Consider the following 15851-nt stretch of genomic DNA (forward strand, 5'->3'; position numbering starts at 1 on the left):
CCGCTCTTATCTACTGCTCCGGACCTCGCTTTCCTGAGGTATCTTCTCAGAACCTTCAGGTCTCATCGGAACCCCCACCCTATAAGTGAAGCATGTGAATAGCTTCACGTGACAATACTCTGCCAATGTGCTTAGACATGTAGCAGGCTTTATTGTTTGTGATATATTGTGATATATTGTGATATACTGTGCCAGCACTGCCGTTAGATCCTGTGGAAACCTTGTGATATTCTGCACTATTCTGGGAGATGTTTTGTTATCTGTGGAAACAATGTCACGTGCTGGATCTGTATTTAACCTCTAGGCCAGGAACTATAAAACACTTCTACTGTCTTTGTAAGCCCTCTGCGCCCTTGTACCTCTTAAATATTCACTGTCAAACCATGATTCAGCGATGATCAGCTCATTTGCCAGTTTTAATGCCAACTTTTGTACCTACACTTTGACCTACTCATTGCGTAATGGTACTATTGATTCTCTGATGTTTGTATTCTGTATAATTGTTAGCACTATATAAATGACAAATACATACAGACAGGAGGCAGGCAGCTTGTTAAACTTACAATCTATAGAGAATGACAGGAGGGGCACAGTGGCACGTTTAAAACGGCAATACGAGTTTCTGTTTTTTGTTATTCATTTTTTATTACAGGATTGAAGCAGGTGGTTTATCAGAGCTGAACTGTGTTCATTTCAGCTCCGGGGACCCTCCGCTTCCAGAGGTATCCCTGTATTCAGAGAAACTGTGCGCCTACCATAATAGCAGCGTTAAAATGTCCCATGTCACACAAGCCAATAGGACGCTGTGACGTCATCCGGTGCGGCTTCCTATTGGCCCACGTGATCGGGACATTTAAACTCGATAGACACCGGCACCTCCTATGAAGGCAAGTATCTCTGGAAGCAGGGGTTCCCCGTGGTGAAATTCACACTTCAGTTCTGGAGACCCCTGCTTCAATCCTGTAATACAAAATAAAAACAAATAAATAAAACCTGCTTTAACTCCAGAAACTGGTACGTATGCCGTATGGAGAGCGGATGCTGAAAAGGGTCTCGGGTATTATATAAATGAAGGCGACATACAGTTCTCACTATTAGTAAAAGGATTGTTGATGCATGAAACAGCCTCCAGCAGAGGGTGAGCTCAGCGTAGCACAGCAGCTGTGAAACGGATAGGAAATGTATATGGGACTTTACAATCAGGTAAAAGTTCCCTTGGGGAATACTTCCAGCAACAACAAAAATCTGTCATTTGACAAATTGTTTCCAAGAGGTAAACTAGAGGTAAAATAAAGGAGCAGTGCAAGGACAGCCCATGGAATTGTGGAAAGTGTATAGTAAATACAACTTGTGGTGCATTTGCATCTCTCAAACAGGCTCTGCAACCCTGTATTACCCCATTATCGCTGAGCGACCTGTCTGAGACATGCAAATGCACAAGTGGTATTTTTATTTACTATACACTATACGGTGGGGGGTTTCTGTCTCTTTTTTTAAGCACCATCACTTTTTTTTAATGCCTGGAAAGTGTCTAGTAACAAGAAAGAGAGTCTGTGCTTATCTGCTGTCCCTTCCTGTTCCATGTTCAAGAGAAGAATACATATAGTATCTTTCTTACAAGTGGTTAGTTGGAGGGCACTGAACTTGGCGTCTTATTTAGTCTTATTTTATTTAGCAAAATCACCAGTATTCATCCGTTCCATATTGACCGGACTATTCAAATTAATTGCAATATATACTTTACTGTTGGCGATATTGAAGTTTCTATAGAAACAACAGTTATATATTTTTATATATTGATGTGAAGTAGTTTTACCGGGGACTTTTAAAAAGGACTAAACCGTGCACTTTCTGAGACTCGTTTTACATTTAAGTTTCTGATCGCGGCAACTGGTGGGTACAAATGGCAGATAACGGCAGCACCCCATGGTTGCATTGATATGTTTGTAACTCCAGTGAATAAGAGACTGCTCTGTTACAAAGCGAAACAGATTTCCTTTAGCCTGAAAAATAGATACGCCCGTTTTGCCTTTAACTGGGGCCCCGGGAAAAAAAGCACTTCCCTTTCAGCTCCGGGGAAACGTACCGCTGCGCAGAGCTGCCGCGGCCACGTTCCATGGCCACGGGCTACATCTGTATATTTTAATGTATCATTTAATATATATATATTATTTTATATTTTTAACAATTTATCATGCTACTACACAACAACACGTTCTCCTATGTGTTGTACACTTGATTGGTTGGCTCCTGGATACATCAGTATCATTGGAGCCATTGTTAACCTCGTTTTGCACACCTGTTGAATAAAGGGAGGATTCCCAGTTGCCTGTACCCCTCTGTCTATCTTGTTCCTCCTCGTCATCGCTTTTGTTGTTGTGGCCGTGCTTGGGAAGGCCGGCGGGTCTGTGGGGCCTGGTGGGTCTGCTGCCGGACGGCTGGAAAGGCAAAGCATTCTGGCCACGACGTCGGCACTCCTCTGTAAAAGCCATGTCGTCTGCCACACCTGAGAGAATGGGAAGGAACGACAGGAGAGCGAGTTACAACACCAGTCTTCCTGCAGGTAGCGGCGCCCTCAAACAAACCAAGCGAAAAGATCCATCCAAGGACCCAAATCAGGGAGATTTGGAGGTGCTGGGCCAAACAAAAAGGCATTTTAATGGACAATGTACTGACTTTTATCAGCGATACTTCATTGAAAGTCTATGGTCTTGATTTAGTAAGCTGCTTCCCAGTGATGGAGGAGACTTCAGCTCCACTCAAATGAATTTCGACTAAAATATCCTCCAGCATGGGGAAGACGCCTCATGGCATATTGAGGTTTACTAGGAAACGGATTCTAAAAATATGGGAAGCCGACTCCTAATTGGTGACGCTCAAAGAAAATCAATGGACTGACAAATCTACATTCACTAGCTCCTTTAGGGGTACGTTGTACATACTGCTGCCTTTCGGGCTGTTTTTGGCCTGAAAATCCCATAAGACAGAATTCGGAATACATAGAATTGACCCCTTAGTGCTAGAGCAGGGGTGGAAAAATCCAGTCCTCAAGGGCCACCAACAGGTCAGGTTTTAATAGGGTTTCCAGGCATCCCGTATATATACGGGACTGCCCCCTTTTTACGCCCCCTATCCCGTTGTCCCAGGAACTCCCATGGCACAGCTAAATGTCCCGTATTTTCAGAGACGTCAGCAGCCGGAGGCACAAGATGGCGGGCGCCTGTACAGGGAGCGGGTACAGAGTTAGGCGCCTGCACTGGGGAGCGGAGGACGGAGGACAATGGATGCGGCAGCAGATAGCAGAGGACATCAGGGTTAGAGCCCGTCCCAGCCGTTCGACCCGGAGGTCAATGACAACTTCCGATGTCTGCCGTTGGACTGGGCTCCACACTACCAACCACGTAAGAGGGCTTTTAGCTGCCCGTGTGGCATTGAGAGATGGATGAGGTGGGAGAGAGATGAATTGTGGGGGTGAGAGGAATTGGGGGGTGGGAGGGTGCGAGACATAGGCAGGGTGGGCTGAGAGATGGATGAGATGTATAGGGCGGCTGAGAGATGGGAGGAGAGCAGAGAGAAGGGGGGCTGAGAGATGGGGGGAGAAGGGAGGCTGAGAGAATCGGGTGGAAAAAAAAAGGGGAAGTGTGTGTGTGTAGGAAGAGGGGATTCTGGGTCTCTCTTCCTTATACTATGGTAACACAGGGCAGTGACGAAGCTTACAAGGAGAGGCTGTTGCTGGTCAGGGGCTGAGCAGTCACATGTGACTCGGAGGGGGAGCAGTCGCGCCTCTGAGAGCCGTTACCGACATCAGAACAATTTTTGATGGTCATACTGGATTTTGGGGTCCCGAAAACGTGTCCCGTATTATAAAAACTAAAATGTGGCAACCCTAGGTTTTAAGAACATCCCTGTTGCAGCACAGGTGGCTCAGTCGTTGCATGGATATCATTAAAACTTGCCTTGTTGGTGGCCCTTGAGCACTGGAGTTGGCCACTCCTGCACTAGAGGGACTGGCAAAGGAATTACCACTGCACTGGTTTTCCGGTCTCCTTATATATATGTATATGGCATCAGCTGGAGACAGAGAATAATGGCATCTTCCTTGCCGACAGTGACAGGTTCATACGAGTTTCACATTTCATCCCTTTTCCAAGGACTGGCATTCACTTATTTACTTTCCCCAAAAGGTTCAACCACATTGGTTCTGGATGCCACAAAAATAGGCTTTCCAATCTCTTCTTGTAACACATAATGTCATTTGCCATAGCAAGTTTAGGCTGAGGGACACACGACCAGAGTTCAACCTTTTGCAAAATCCTAATTGGTTTGATATAACTATATTTAGAATATGAATATCTCAGCCTGAGAACGGCAACCAAAAACCATCAGCGCAACATTCAACAATATTTCTCACAGGGGGAAAACTATTTCTTCCTGGCTCCAGTAAATGGAATAGAATGCAAGAAATAGAATAGAAGAAAATCAACAATGCAACACAAAAGAAGAGCGGCATGTAATATTTTTTCTATTTTGTGTGTGTTATTACCGTATTTGCCCGATTATAGGGCAAACCCAAAAATAAGGTGACACTAATTTTAGAAGCAGCTGGAAATAAAAAAACAGTTTACACACACACACAGTGTGTTTCTGTGTGTGTGTGTCGGTCTCTGTTTGTTTGTGATTCTTTCTCTCTTGGGTTGACCTTCCTGCCACAAGCAACATGGCTACCTCGGGGCCCATAAGGTGGAACATTCCTCCAACCTCATACATCCGACTGCCGATTGGCTCATAAAGTGGGCGGTCCCAATTATAAGGCGAGTATGTATTTTATTTAAAAAAAACAAAAAACAACATTGCCTTATAATAAAATAATATACGGTATTTAGACTTTTTTGGGTGCCAAGGAATATTGGCGTTTCCCCGCATGGCACTCTCTGCGTAACTATAGCATGTCACTCACTTCTTCAGTGTTGGAGGGGCCTGCAAAGTATTGAGGGGAATAACATTATTATTTGTTTTCTACAATGTTGGAGATTGAGGATTCCTAGAAAATCTAAAAACCACATTACAGCTTAAAAAACGGTGGGTAATCTGTGTTCAGTCAAACCACACAACAGGTAATGGAGACAGCAGTAACACCAAAGCACTCGACCATCTAACAGCTTCTTTACTACTTTTAACCCCTTTGCGGGTTGGGGCAGCGTCTCTGGTAGCGAAGGGATTAAGAGTTTTTTTTGAAGAAAATAATATTTTCAAAATGTAGATCTTAAACAGCAATAAAAACAACATAACCATCACAGAATATGCAACACAGTGGCTGCTGCTTTAATTAGGGGCGAGATAAGAGCACCTAACTAAGAGGCCAAAGTTGCACTGATAGGTTTAACATTCATATTTTTCCAAAACAATTAAAGTTCAAGGTAATAAGAACGACTGTTTCCTTTAAACTGTACAGGACATACTGCATATAGTAACCCTTTAAATGCCAAAAGGAGGAGTCTGGTAGGCCCTGTGGCAGCGAATGAGTTAGAGAGGCTGATTAAATGCAGCGTTCTTTATTTAGGAATCTGTTATTTATACTCCTGGCTCCTTCCTTATCAGGGATCAGAATGTTTTGTTCCCACATGTCTGAGCTGGTTTAACAGTCCAGTGCTTGCAATACATAAATGGTATCGCAGTTACTTCAGTCACTGTGTGAGGTTCTGGTAATTCGTAAGGCCAGGTTTCAGGTCGTTTTTCTTCTGTGTTAAAAATGTACCTAGAACGCTAAACATATTGTAGCCCCCCCTTTGGGGACTACTAGTTAATATGAGGGGTGAACCGCTTTAATGGGTTAACTGTGTGGGATCACTCAAGTTACTCCCTTCCCCCTCATGTAATGCAGGACGACTGCAGAAACGGATAGTCCCTCCTTTGTATGTCGTGACCAGTGATGTCACTATAGGGAGATGGAGGATAGATCCTCCCCATGTTCTAGAAACAGGTTCCTCAGAGTTCAGACTGAAGCCTCACTGTGAGTCCTGTAAATAGGTTTGTGTGTATAGTTATGTGTATTAAGGATGTCCTGTCACCACTTATTGTTTTCAGTTAAGGAACATGCCCTATATAATTTAGAGAAGAAAGGAGGAGTTGAGGCTCCCCAGATTTTATAAAAGCAAATATTTATTGAAGCCAAAAAGAGGTTTCCAACGTTTCGGCTGTCACAGCAGCCCTTGTCAAGGAAATTCTTATTTGTCTATATAATTATAGCCCATAGTAATGGCCCAAGATTGTTCTCTGGCCAGAAAAGGAGTGAGCATGTGTTCGTCAAGGAGCTCTCAGAGTAGAAGCTCAGAAGCATAAATCGGATCGGACCCACCGGAAGGTCCTAAGTAAACTCCCAATCTGACAAGTATAGACTAAGAATGCAGTGCACTGAAATGGGATAGTGATCCCGGCAAATAGTGCTGTCTCCCCCAACAAGCGTCCACCTGAGATAGGGTAGTATTTGAAGCTATGCAGGAGTTTGCCAATCTAACCAATACTAAGGGAAACAAGCATAAGTATCTCTCCAGCATAGGAGTGAGAGCTACCAGGGGAAGCAACAGAGTAACCATATTGTTGGACATCAGTTAAATGTCTGTTCTATGGAGAGCATTATGAACGGCGGTGAATAAATCTCTTGTTTGTACTATAAAAGTTCCTGGCGCCCATCATTATTCTATCTGCATCTCCACGCCCAGCCTGCACGGACCCAGCACCCTGAAAAGGTATGAGAGACTGAGCAACGCCCTGTATATAGTCCTTCTGATTGTAAACTCCTTTAGAGCCGGGCAAGGAGTGTTACAATGAGATATATTTCAGCGCAGTTCATGGTCATACACTCACCGAAAAGGAATGTGCTGCAGCATAAATAAATACAAAGGACACATTGGCGTTGCAAATCGCCTATAAGTTGGCATATTTGCAGACAACATGGAGTAGAGGATACACACCATATAGCAATATTGCCAAAAAAAGAAAGATTATTTGTTATAAAATGTATTTTTTTTTTTTTAGAAAAGCTAAGAGAGCAAGAGATAATAGTGGAACAGTATGAGACAGTAGTTATGACTGGGTAATGTTATAATGGTTAGGGGCTCAATAGTCCCAACATCTAAAAATAAAAAAGGCAAAGGAAACGAGAACAAAAGCAGCACAAATATACAAAAACAGCATATACATAGACTGTAAAGAAACCAGAAAACCCAACTCCCTCAACCCAGAAACTGTGCCAAAATGCACCAAGGGCGCAATAATGTCAGTGCAGGCAGTGTCACATACGTCCGGAACAGAATGCATCATCAAATCACTACTCAACAGCACCCCTCTATATATTGGTAAATCACATATTCTAACCTAGCAACAATAGAGGACTATTTTTATTTTGTTTTAGATGGTGCTATTTCTGTATAATGTGTGGTTGGTGCTATTTCTGTATAATGTGTGGTTGTTCTATCTCATTTTGACTGAACATTTGGAAACACCTTCCCCTTTGCAGCTTCGATATTTCCCTTTTTCTTGCAAATACACCGTGTGCGTTTGAGACAGGGCAACGGAAGCGCCGCCCCTTCCCCTTTGCTCCCATTGCGTTTGTTTACTTATGCGACCGAAAAGATTTGGAGTGGTGATTATGGAGATAGAGTCCTTGTTGCCTAGTGTAAAGGATTCTCGAGGTGAGAAATCAGGAGAATAAGAAAAGATCATTCAACAATTGGCTACAAGCCCTTATGATTTTGGCTAGCATAATAGGCGAGACCTCCACAAAATTGTCGCCAGCTTTCCAACTATGTTTGAGGTTTACAGGTTGTTTGGTGGTTACCACAGGGAAATGTACAAGAAAACAAATGATTGTGCGTCAATCGTTGGATTGGGGTAAGATAGATGTTGATTTCCAGCTATTCACCACAACAACAACGCAAAGTAGGTCTACATTTCGTACAACCACCGGTACTTTGGGTCAAGCCGTAGTGTTTACATACAGGTTTTGCTGGCTCTAAAACTAGATCTATTGTAAATAGCAAACAACTGGCAGGTTTTTACAGGAGTATTCTGTTTGTGGAGGGGGAGCATCACTCAGCATTTTGGTGTTTCAACACTTTCCCAAATCTTTAGTTGTTGATCTGAATGAGGGAAGACACATGTAAGATTAGATGCAATGTCCTAGTGGTAAAGAACATATTACACTAGGGAAACACTGGGGGTGGGTTTTTGTGAACTTGCTTTTATTCCTGTTGTTGAACAGCAAGGTGTTGAATGGATTCATAATTTGAAATCGGTGTCAAACTTGGGTAGGTTGAAATTGCATAAGGAAGTTGCATTAGGACAAGCGGAAGCCCCTTTCCATACAAACACTTTGATAATTTCTTTAGATCTGCTACTTGAAAAGAGATCAGGCATGTCAGCAAACTATGATAAGGATTTGTGCAGTTACATGTGCATCCTTTGTTAATGATTAGAGCTTGTTACGGTGTGGGACATGTGCTGTCATGGCTAAGACATATATGGAACCCACCTCTCATTTTTCACCTTTTAGGTTGTTAATTCAAAGTTCATATTTATGTTAATAAATGCTTTTCTATGGGATTCGCCATTTTCCTGGAAACCTTTTTGATTGGGGTCTGAGGGAGGAGACAGGTTTGAAGTCTTGTTATTCATTATTCAGCAGATTTGTTTAATGAGGGTTCAGAAGGTAAATACGTAGGTGTGCATTTCTTACAGACTTTCAGGTGGTTTGTGGGTAAGTTTGGTACGAATACAAGCGTTGTGTTGGCAACTAATACAATTCCTGCAAATTCCCCTCAAATTATAAATTTGTTATGTTTGAATTTAATATTAGTTTTAAGGCCAATGGGCTTATTCTATATACGCCGATGTGTAATTTCAGGCTGAAAATGGCCCAATATATTTCAATGGAGAATTTCATCCGAAAACGGCTCGATTGGGGATTATTCTGTATTCCCCGGAGCGGCCAAAGTATATGTCAGGGGGTCAATAATGTAATAGCTAATTTCTTCTCATTTTTAGTTTGAGAAGATTTGAGAATTGGTTTCAGAGTCTCTTAATGAAGAGCCCAACTTTATTTGGGATATTGTTTTGAAGGTTCGAAGGAGAGCGATGGCAGCGATGACCTGGTCTGCTTGCATTAGGTCACAGGGTGAATGATGTACGTGTATCAGGTTGGTAAAGTTCTTCATGGGAATGAGCTCTCGAGCTTGTAGATTTCTATTATTTTGCACGTGTGTCGGTCAGATATTTCCATTAGTATGTTGGCGAAGTGCTTCACAGTTTTGTTGGTAAAGTAGATTTAAAAACATCTTTTGTTATAAACTAAGTAGTTGAGAGGTTGAACACGAGGTAAGTTTGTTAGGGGCTCCATGCATACAGTTACTCCTCAGCTGTTGAGTTGTTTTATGTTTTTGTCATTTGCTCCGTTTTACGACTGTGTTTTTGCAAGTTTAGGATTTGGTGAAATAGTACCATTTAGAAAGGGTAAAATTTAATCCGATCTATCTTTTTTGATGAAAACTATGATCCTTTTTCCGTTTGTTCATCTAAAACTGGGTTACATTACATTGTATGGGTCTGACAACCAAACAATTTCCCAGTTAAGGAGTTTGCCGGGTCCTTTGGCTATTGGACCGAAGTTTGGTGGTGTTTTGTTTGTGCGTGAGGAGGGCTCGCCAGTGTGATGTTTTCAGCTCACTGCAATTATTATAGTTAGAGGTTGATCACTTGAGTCTAAACATTAAGGACTATGGTAATCACTCCTGTCACAGAGGAGCTGAAGCAGCTTGTCTGGATTTCTTTTATTAATCGGTTTATAAATTTACAGGGACATGGGAATAAACTAAGTTTCACACAAATTAGGCCACATCTCATTATTAAATAAAATTCTTCATCTTTTTGCAGATTTAATGACCTCCTTAGATAATTTTTGGATCTTTGCACATTTGCTATTGGGGTGGAAATCGAGCTTTGCAGTGTCCACATGGAGGTCAGGCAGAATTCAAGCAGATTTATATAGAGCAGGGGGGGGCAACTCAGTCCTCAAGGGCCACCAATAGGTCAGTGTTTTGGGGTATCCCTACTTCAGCACTTGTGGTGCAGTCTGACTGAGCCACCTGTGCTGAAGCAGGGATATCCTTAAAGCCTGACCTGTTGATAGCCCTTGAGGACTGTAGTTGGCTAGTCCTGGTATAACGTTTATTGGTTCGGTCATAGGGGATAAAGACGAGTCGATGATGTATCCATTATTAATGTTAAGCTTATTGTTGGCTATTTTTAGGGATTTATATGTTTTGCTGTGGACTTTTACTACCATTTATAAACTCCTTTGTCACAGATATATATTTGATCTTTTATTTGTTTTTGACACGGACTGGGTCATCACAGGACAGGGCTAAACCAATACATTTACCCTGGAACAGAAATATAAACTCATATATAAATATCTGCTGAACCTGGCACAATGTCACAATATTACACCTCCCCATCTAGCAAATATATAAAATGTGGGCACCAGCGTCTCCAGGATGCAAAAAAGGCCTCCAGCCATCTCCCATCATTGCATAGCAATAATAATATTGTTCTGATGCTTCCAGGCATTGGCACAGATATGCATCCAGGTACCTAAACGAGTAACATTTTGAGGTACTGAATGAAAACCTAGAGAATAGGTCCCAATGTTCTATATCTACCTTGTGTGATAAGGATAGAATAAGATTAGATTTTAAAATATTATAGTATAGTAAAATATTTTATTATCGCAAACTGGTGCAATAGGTACAGACATCCCTGTTCTATGTGCTTAAATGTGCAGACACACAGTTGTCCAGTTGAATTTCTTAGAGGCCTCTGAATGGTGAAGTGTTTGTCAATCAAGTGTTTATTTTCCCCGTATCTCACCCTGTCCAGATCAGACAACCAATAAAGTGAAGTGGCGGCAGAGAAGGGGACCTCTGGCTACACAAGCCCTTGCTCATCACATCACACAAAAGGAAGTATTTAGAGGAAAGTAACCCCACCCTAGTAGGTTTGCCAGGTGGCTATTCCAAAAATACTGGGCACAATGATGAAAGGTGTGACACGCTTGAGAGTGAGACACAATCTCATCGCTTCATGCTGTTTTCTCCTCTCCTTGGGCCCATCCCCAGGCTCGTGACACCTTCTCCTGATTTGGCTGCTGCTGGGTAATGCAGCCAATCAGGATGGAGGAAGCTGCCCAGCCGCCTAAAGGCGGTCAGGTCACTAAGCCCAGAGAGGTAATACCAGACACATACATGTCCAGTATTACCTCTGCCCAGTAAAAATGTAATGTGTCCAAATACAGGACAGTCTGGTTCAATACTGGACACCTGGCAGCCTTACTCCCAAGTACAACTTTAAAATGGATATACAAATACTTGTCGGATCAATCCCTTGTGGAATCAGTTCACTTTGGTCCTAGGAGGGATTGCCCCTGTAAGAGACACTTGCAGGTCCTTCCAGAGCCAAAGGGGGTTAATGGCCAATAATCCTTCCTATTCGACACGCAAGCTCAATACCCAGACCCACAATATTAAATGTGTATATATTACTGTGTCAATTGGAGTGCTACTGGTAACGTGACCTCAAATATACAACAGTGAAAAGAAGAAGCCCCAATACACATCCAACGTGACAAAGTTAGTTCATTAGCATACATTTTTTCTTCTCATAAGTATGGGTCATTTAATTCAACCCTTTGGCCAAACCATCTCAAACATGTGACGGTTAGACCCTGCACTACAAATCCTGTACTCTCTTTTGTATTTATTCCACTGCACAGAGAAAAGAGAAACGACACAATATAGCCCCTAGCATGGGATGCGTGACATGTATGCTGTGCCGAAGCGGTTACAATTTAGGAGCACTCTATGTGCTGTGTGTGAGCTATAATGCAGCTATAAATAGAAGTGCCCAAATAGTGAAAAGAAAATCTATATATATATATATATATATATATATATATATAAACAACAAAAAACCCATGCATGTCACACATCCCATGCTATGGGCGGTATTGTTTTGTTTCTCTTTTTTTATATGTAGTGGAAGAAATACAAAAAAAACATTATGCAATTGGTAGTGCAGGTAACTGCTGAGAGGGTCTAACCTTAACATGATTGCAGGCTTGCAATGTTTTGGCCAAAAGATTGAACTTAATGGCCCATACTTATGAAAAAAATAGATATATAGAATAAAAAAACCATAGTAAAATGACTAAATAATGTGCCATATTGGATGCGCATTGGGGTTTCTTTGTTTACTGCTAATAATGCTTCCTAAAAATAACAAATCTTGGCTCAAATGTACATTTTGATTCACTGTGTCACATTCTATAGAAGTCTGTTTCCATGGTTACATGCCCAAATTACTACATTCATCTTTGCAAGAACAACATATTGCTCAACATATTCTACTGAAACTGCTGTATCATTAAATCTGGTTCATATTGTAGGTACATTGAGCCGTCAGAGTGCAGATTGTTAGTTAACAAACATTTAATTAAACACAAATGGAGTGACAAATAGGAGTTGTAATATAACAAATATAAAAGTATTTTTTTTTATTCAACAACATTCAGCATTGCCAACGTGACTCAATTATTAACTCCAAACCCGGTTCATTGTAGGTTAATGTAGCCAAGCGTTATTATTGCAGACATGTCAATGCTGACTGCTGAGAGAAGTCAGACATGTTCCATTAAAATGTAATTTCTTTGGTTCAGAACTGCTAAATCCATATGATTACAGCAGGAGATCGACATTTCTGAAAATAGAAACTTTAAGAATCACGACTGAGTATTTTATGATGACGTGGAGCAAGAAGCCAAGTATCTGATATTGTCATTTTTCAAACACTATATGAATGCATAATCTCTTCCCTTATAATGAATGTGTTTGTCTGTTCCGCAGTTCACTTGAATGTTTAATTATTCACACAGATATACTGATAAATGTTTATGCCTTAACGCGCATGGTCAATAGCACAGGGCAAAATGGTTACTAATTAACATATTGTACCAATATCTACAACTAATGGTCGGAGTAAGGCCCATCATGTAGAGCCGTCATTGAAGTATTAAACATGCAGTAAGAAAACAGAATAGCAGAATGTGCGGGAACTAAAAGTCTCCTCAACTTACAAACTTCACCACATATGTGTGTGTGTGTGTGTGTGTGTGTATATAGCGCACGCACACGCACACACACACACACACACACTTTTAGTTTTTATTTAAGAACTTATTAGACCTATTAATGTCATTTAATTGTGCTTGGATATTTAGAAGATTCTTCCCCTCCCCCCTGGAATTTTTGAACCATACACAGAAATCTAGCTCAAGTGAAGGCCCTGTACTGTAGACATCACGGTTCTGAATGCCTCTTATAACTGAAGCCTGGCTCTTAGTTACCATAGAAACCTCACGGGAGGCCCTCAAATGAATTCCAACACTAGCGGGAAGGCTTGGTTGTGAATACAAATTATGCACCCAGAGCTCTGCTAACTCCATCACTGCTAGACCTTACAGCAGGGATGGGGAGAATCACGCTTACCTGTCGATCGGCTTAAGTGCCTACATCTTCACTCAGTGAAGTATTACTCAGTATTAATCCGATATTCTTTTATTTAAACGCTGCAAACCTATTCCGCGGAACAGTACAATGTGGGGGTAAGAACAAAACAAAATATATACAACCTAAAGCAATGAAATAATAGGTAGAGGAATCCAATCTGACTGGTAGAGTAATTACAGGCGTCGGTGAGGGTATAAAGAAACATAGCATGGTACTAACCGTAGGCCTCTTTAATGTAAATACCCAAAGCTCAAAGATTGCAAATCAATTTTGGTACATATACCAACGCATTTCTTCTGTTCGTTAATATAGTCAACCTATGATATATTTTAGGTCAAAATTTTGCCATTAGGTATATGGGTCACCTGCAGTATAAATAAAGTAGAGTGATAATAAGTATGGTATTTATTCTAATGCCTTCAGGGTGACGTTTTATGGTAACCCAACTCCATAAATCCTAATTGCGAGTCAATTTGTAAACAAGTACATATTTGCAGAATTGATTAACCTCTTCTCTGCCAAATGGTCCTGCGATAATAATCCCTATACCAGTTTTTATTTTTTTGCCTGAGGGTCTCTTGGAGCATAACCACCCTGGCAGGGCCGTCTTAATAGCATTATAGGCCCCCGGGCAAAGCAGTGCACTGGGCCCTGCCTACACCACCACTCACAGGAATAAAAATGGAAATTATCGATAAAATAAACTTATATTTATTGGAATCTCCAGACATGCAATGCAGACATGCCAACGCTCCGCTACAAGTCGTAATTTTTCTCCTTCTACCGAGTTAGCGGGAGATTTGAATGTTGAGGCGGGTGATCGGAAAATTTGTGTTAAATTCTGGCCTGTGCATAGCATGGGGCCCCCTACGCTCGTGGGATCCCCGGGCGTGGCCCATGCGTTATAAGACGGCACTGCACCCTGGCTTGTCGTGACATTTCTGAACACAATACGACCACGGGCATCGTAGTAAGTGGTTTAAGAAATTCCCCTTACGCTATAGCTTATTGGCAACGACTTTGCACGTAGCAGCCATCTGAAATGCAGGAATCAAAATGGTTAAATATTTCCTGGACTTGGAGGCTCAAACACTGTTGTGACAGACCGGAGATGGTTTTAATTTCTTTTTTTTTAAATTTAAATGGCGAAATCGTGCCTTCGTCGTCATTCCTAATGGAGAAGTTTGAGAGTTGATGCCCAACCCTATCGACTCCAAACTAAACTTGTGATTGGATAATGTACCTTATTCTGAGAACCTTGCAGCTAAAAATCATATCGTTAGAAGAGTCAGGTAACCAAGCGAGACCAGGGGGGAGGGGGGGGGGGGAGAAACACCCCCACATTTTAGGTTACAATGTTTACATTACAAAACACTGATTTAAATATTTTTTTCTGCTCTAATTTATAAGGCAATCAAATATATTGATATATCACTTCAATAAGACTGATGAAGCGACTCCGTGAGTAAAGGAACCGACTGAAACCAAGGACATGGACTTTGATGCAAGGGAGTGCAAGCTCTGTGACCTTGGAGGTAGTCACTTTATCTCCCTGTGCCTCAGGCACCAAATATTAGATTATAAACTCTGTGGGACAATTTTATGTACACCTTTGGCAGTATATCAGAAAACATTATTAATATGGTCCTATGTAGGACTGCCGGCCATGGAAAAGGATCTCCAACTGTACTTTCAAGTGACCTTTTCAAAGCGCTCCACCTCCATTCCATTAGGCTGCGTCCACTGTGCCGCTGAGCGCACTCATGCTTGAGAGCGATAACGTCACCAACTCTCCAAGCATGAGCGCAGGCTGTCCTGAATAATTTTGCAAGCGGGGGGGGGGGGCATGTGTGTGTGCAATTTTTAATTGGTCAATTTTCTTTGTCTCCCAAAGCACTGAGCTTGAGAGAGCGTACGTGCCCCTGAGCGTGGCCGTGCAGATTCTGATTCACTGAAGCAAACGTGTCAAGCGCGGTCAGCGGCACAGTGACCGCTGCCTTAGAACCCCATCCCCTCACCCACTCCTACCTCTGCAAATCACCATGTGTACGTTTCTTAGAAAATGCTGCACTTTTTTTTTTTTTTTTTTTTTTTTTCAAACGAGTAATGCTTCCAGAGAACCGATGAAACGAAAGTCAACAAGTTTAAGGGTGTGTATTTAAAAAAAAAAAAAAAAAAAAAGTCAATTTAACACCAAACTGAATACTTTATAAATCGTCCTGAACACATGTATGT

At 41.7% G+C, this 15851-nt stretch overlaps 1 protein-coding gene and 1 long non-coding RNA gene across 5 annotated transcripts in view; one reads left to right on the forward strand and one right to left on the reverse strand.

Annotated features, from left to right (window-relative positions):
• LOC142487846 (uncharacterized) overlaps window positions 1-15851 on the forward strand; it is an 83517-nt gene that overhangs the window by 35075 nt on the left and 32591 nt on the right. Inside the window, exon 3 of one of the 3 annotated variants that reach the window (XR_012799330.1) lies at window positions 15027-15151. The exons of the other annotated variants lie outside the window; for them this stretch is intronic. This is a non-coding gene — a long non-coding RNA (uncharacterized LOC142487846). The remainder of the gene's footprint in view (window positions 1-15026; window positions 15152-15851) is intronic. 3 annotated transcript variants of the gene reach the window in all.
• Window positions 1-15851, reverse strand: part of DNAJB6 (DnaJ heat shock protein family (Hsp40) member B6) — a 94834-nt gene that overhangs the window by 11431 nt on the left and 67552 nt on the right. For both annotated transcript variants that reach the window (XM_075587849.1, XM_075587848.1), the window contains exon 9: window positions 2300-2506. In XM_075587849.1, coding sequence (XP_075443964.1) covers window positions 2300-2506 — 207 coding nt within the window. The remainder of the gene's footprint in view (window positions 1-2299; window positions 2507-15851) is intronic.

Source organism: Ascaphus truei, chromosome 2 (assembly GCF_040206685.1).
Source record: "Ascaphus truei isolate aAscTru1 chromosome 2, aAscTru1.hap1, whole genome shotgun sequence".
Classification (NCBI taxonomy): Eukaryota; Metazoa; Chordata; class Amphibia; order Anura; family Ascaphidae; genus Ascaphus; species Ascaphus truei.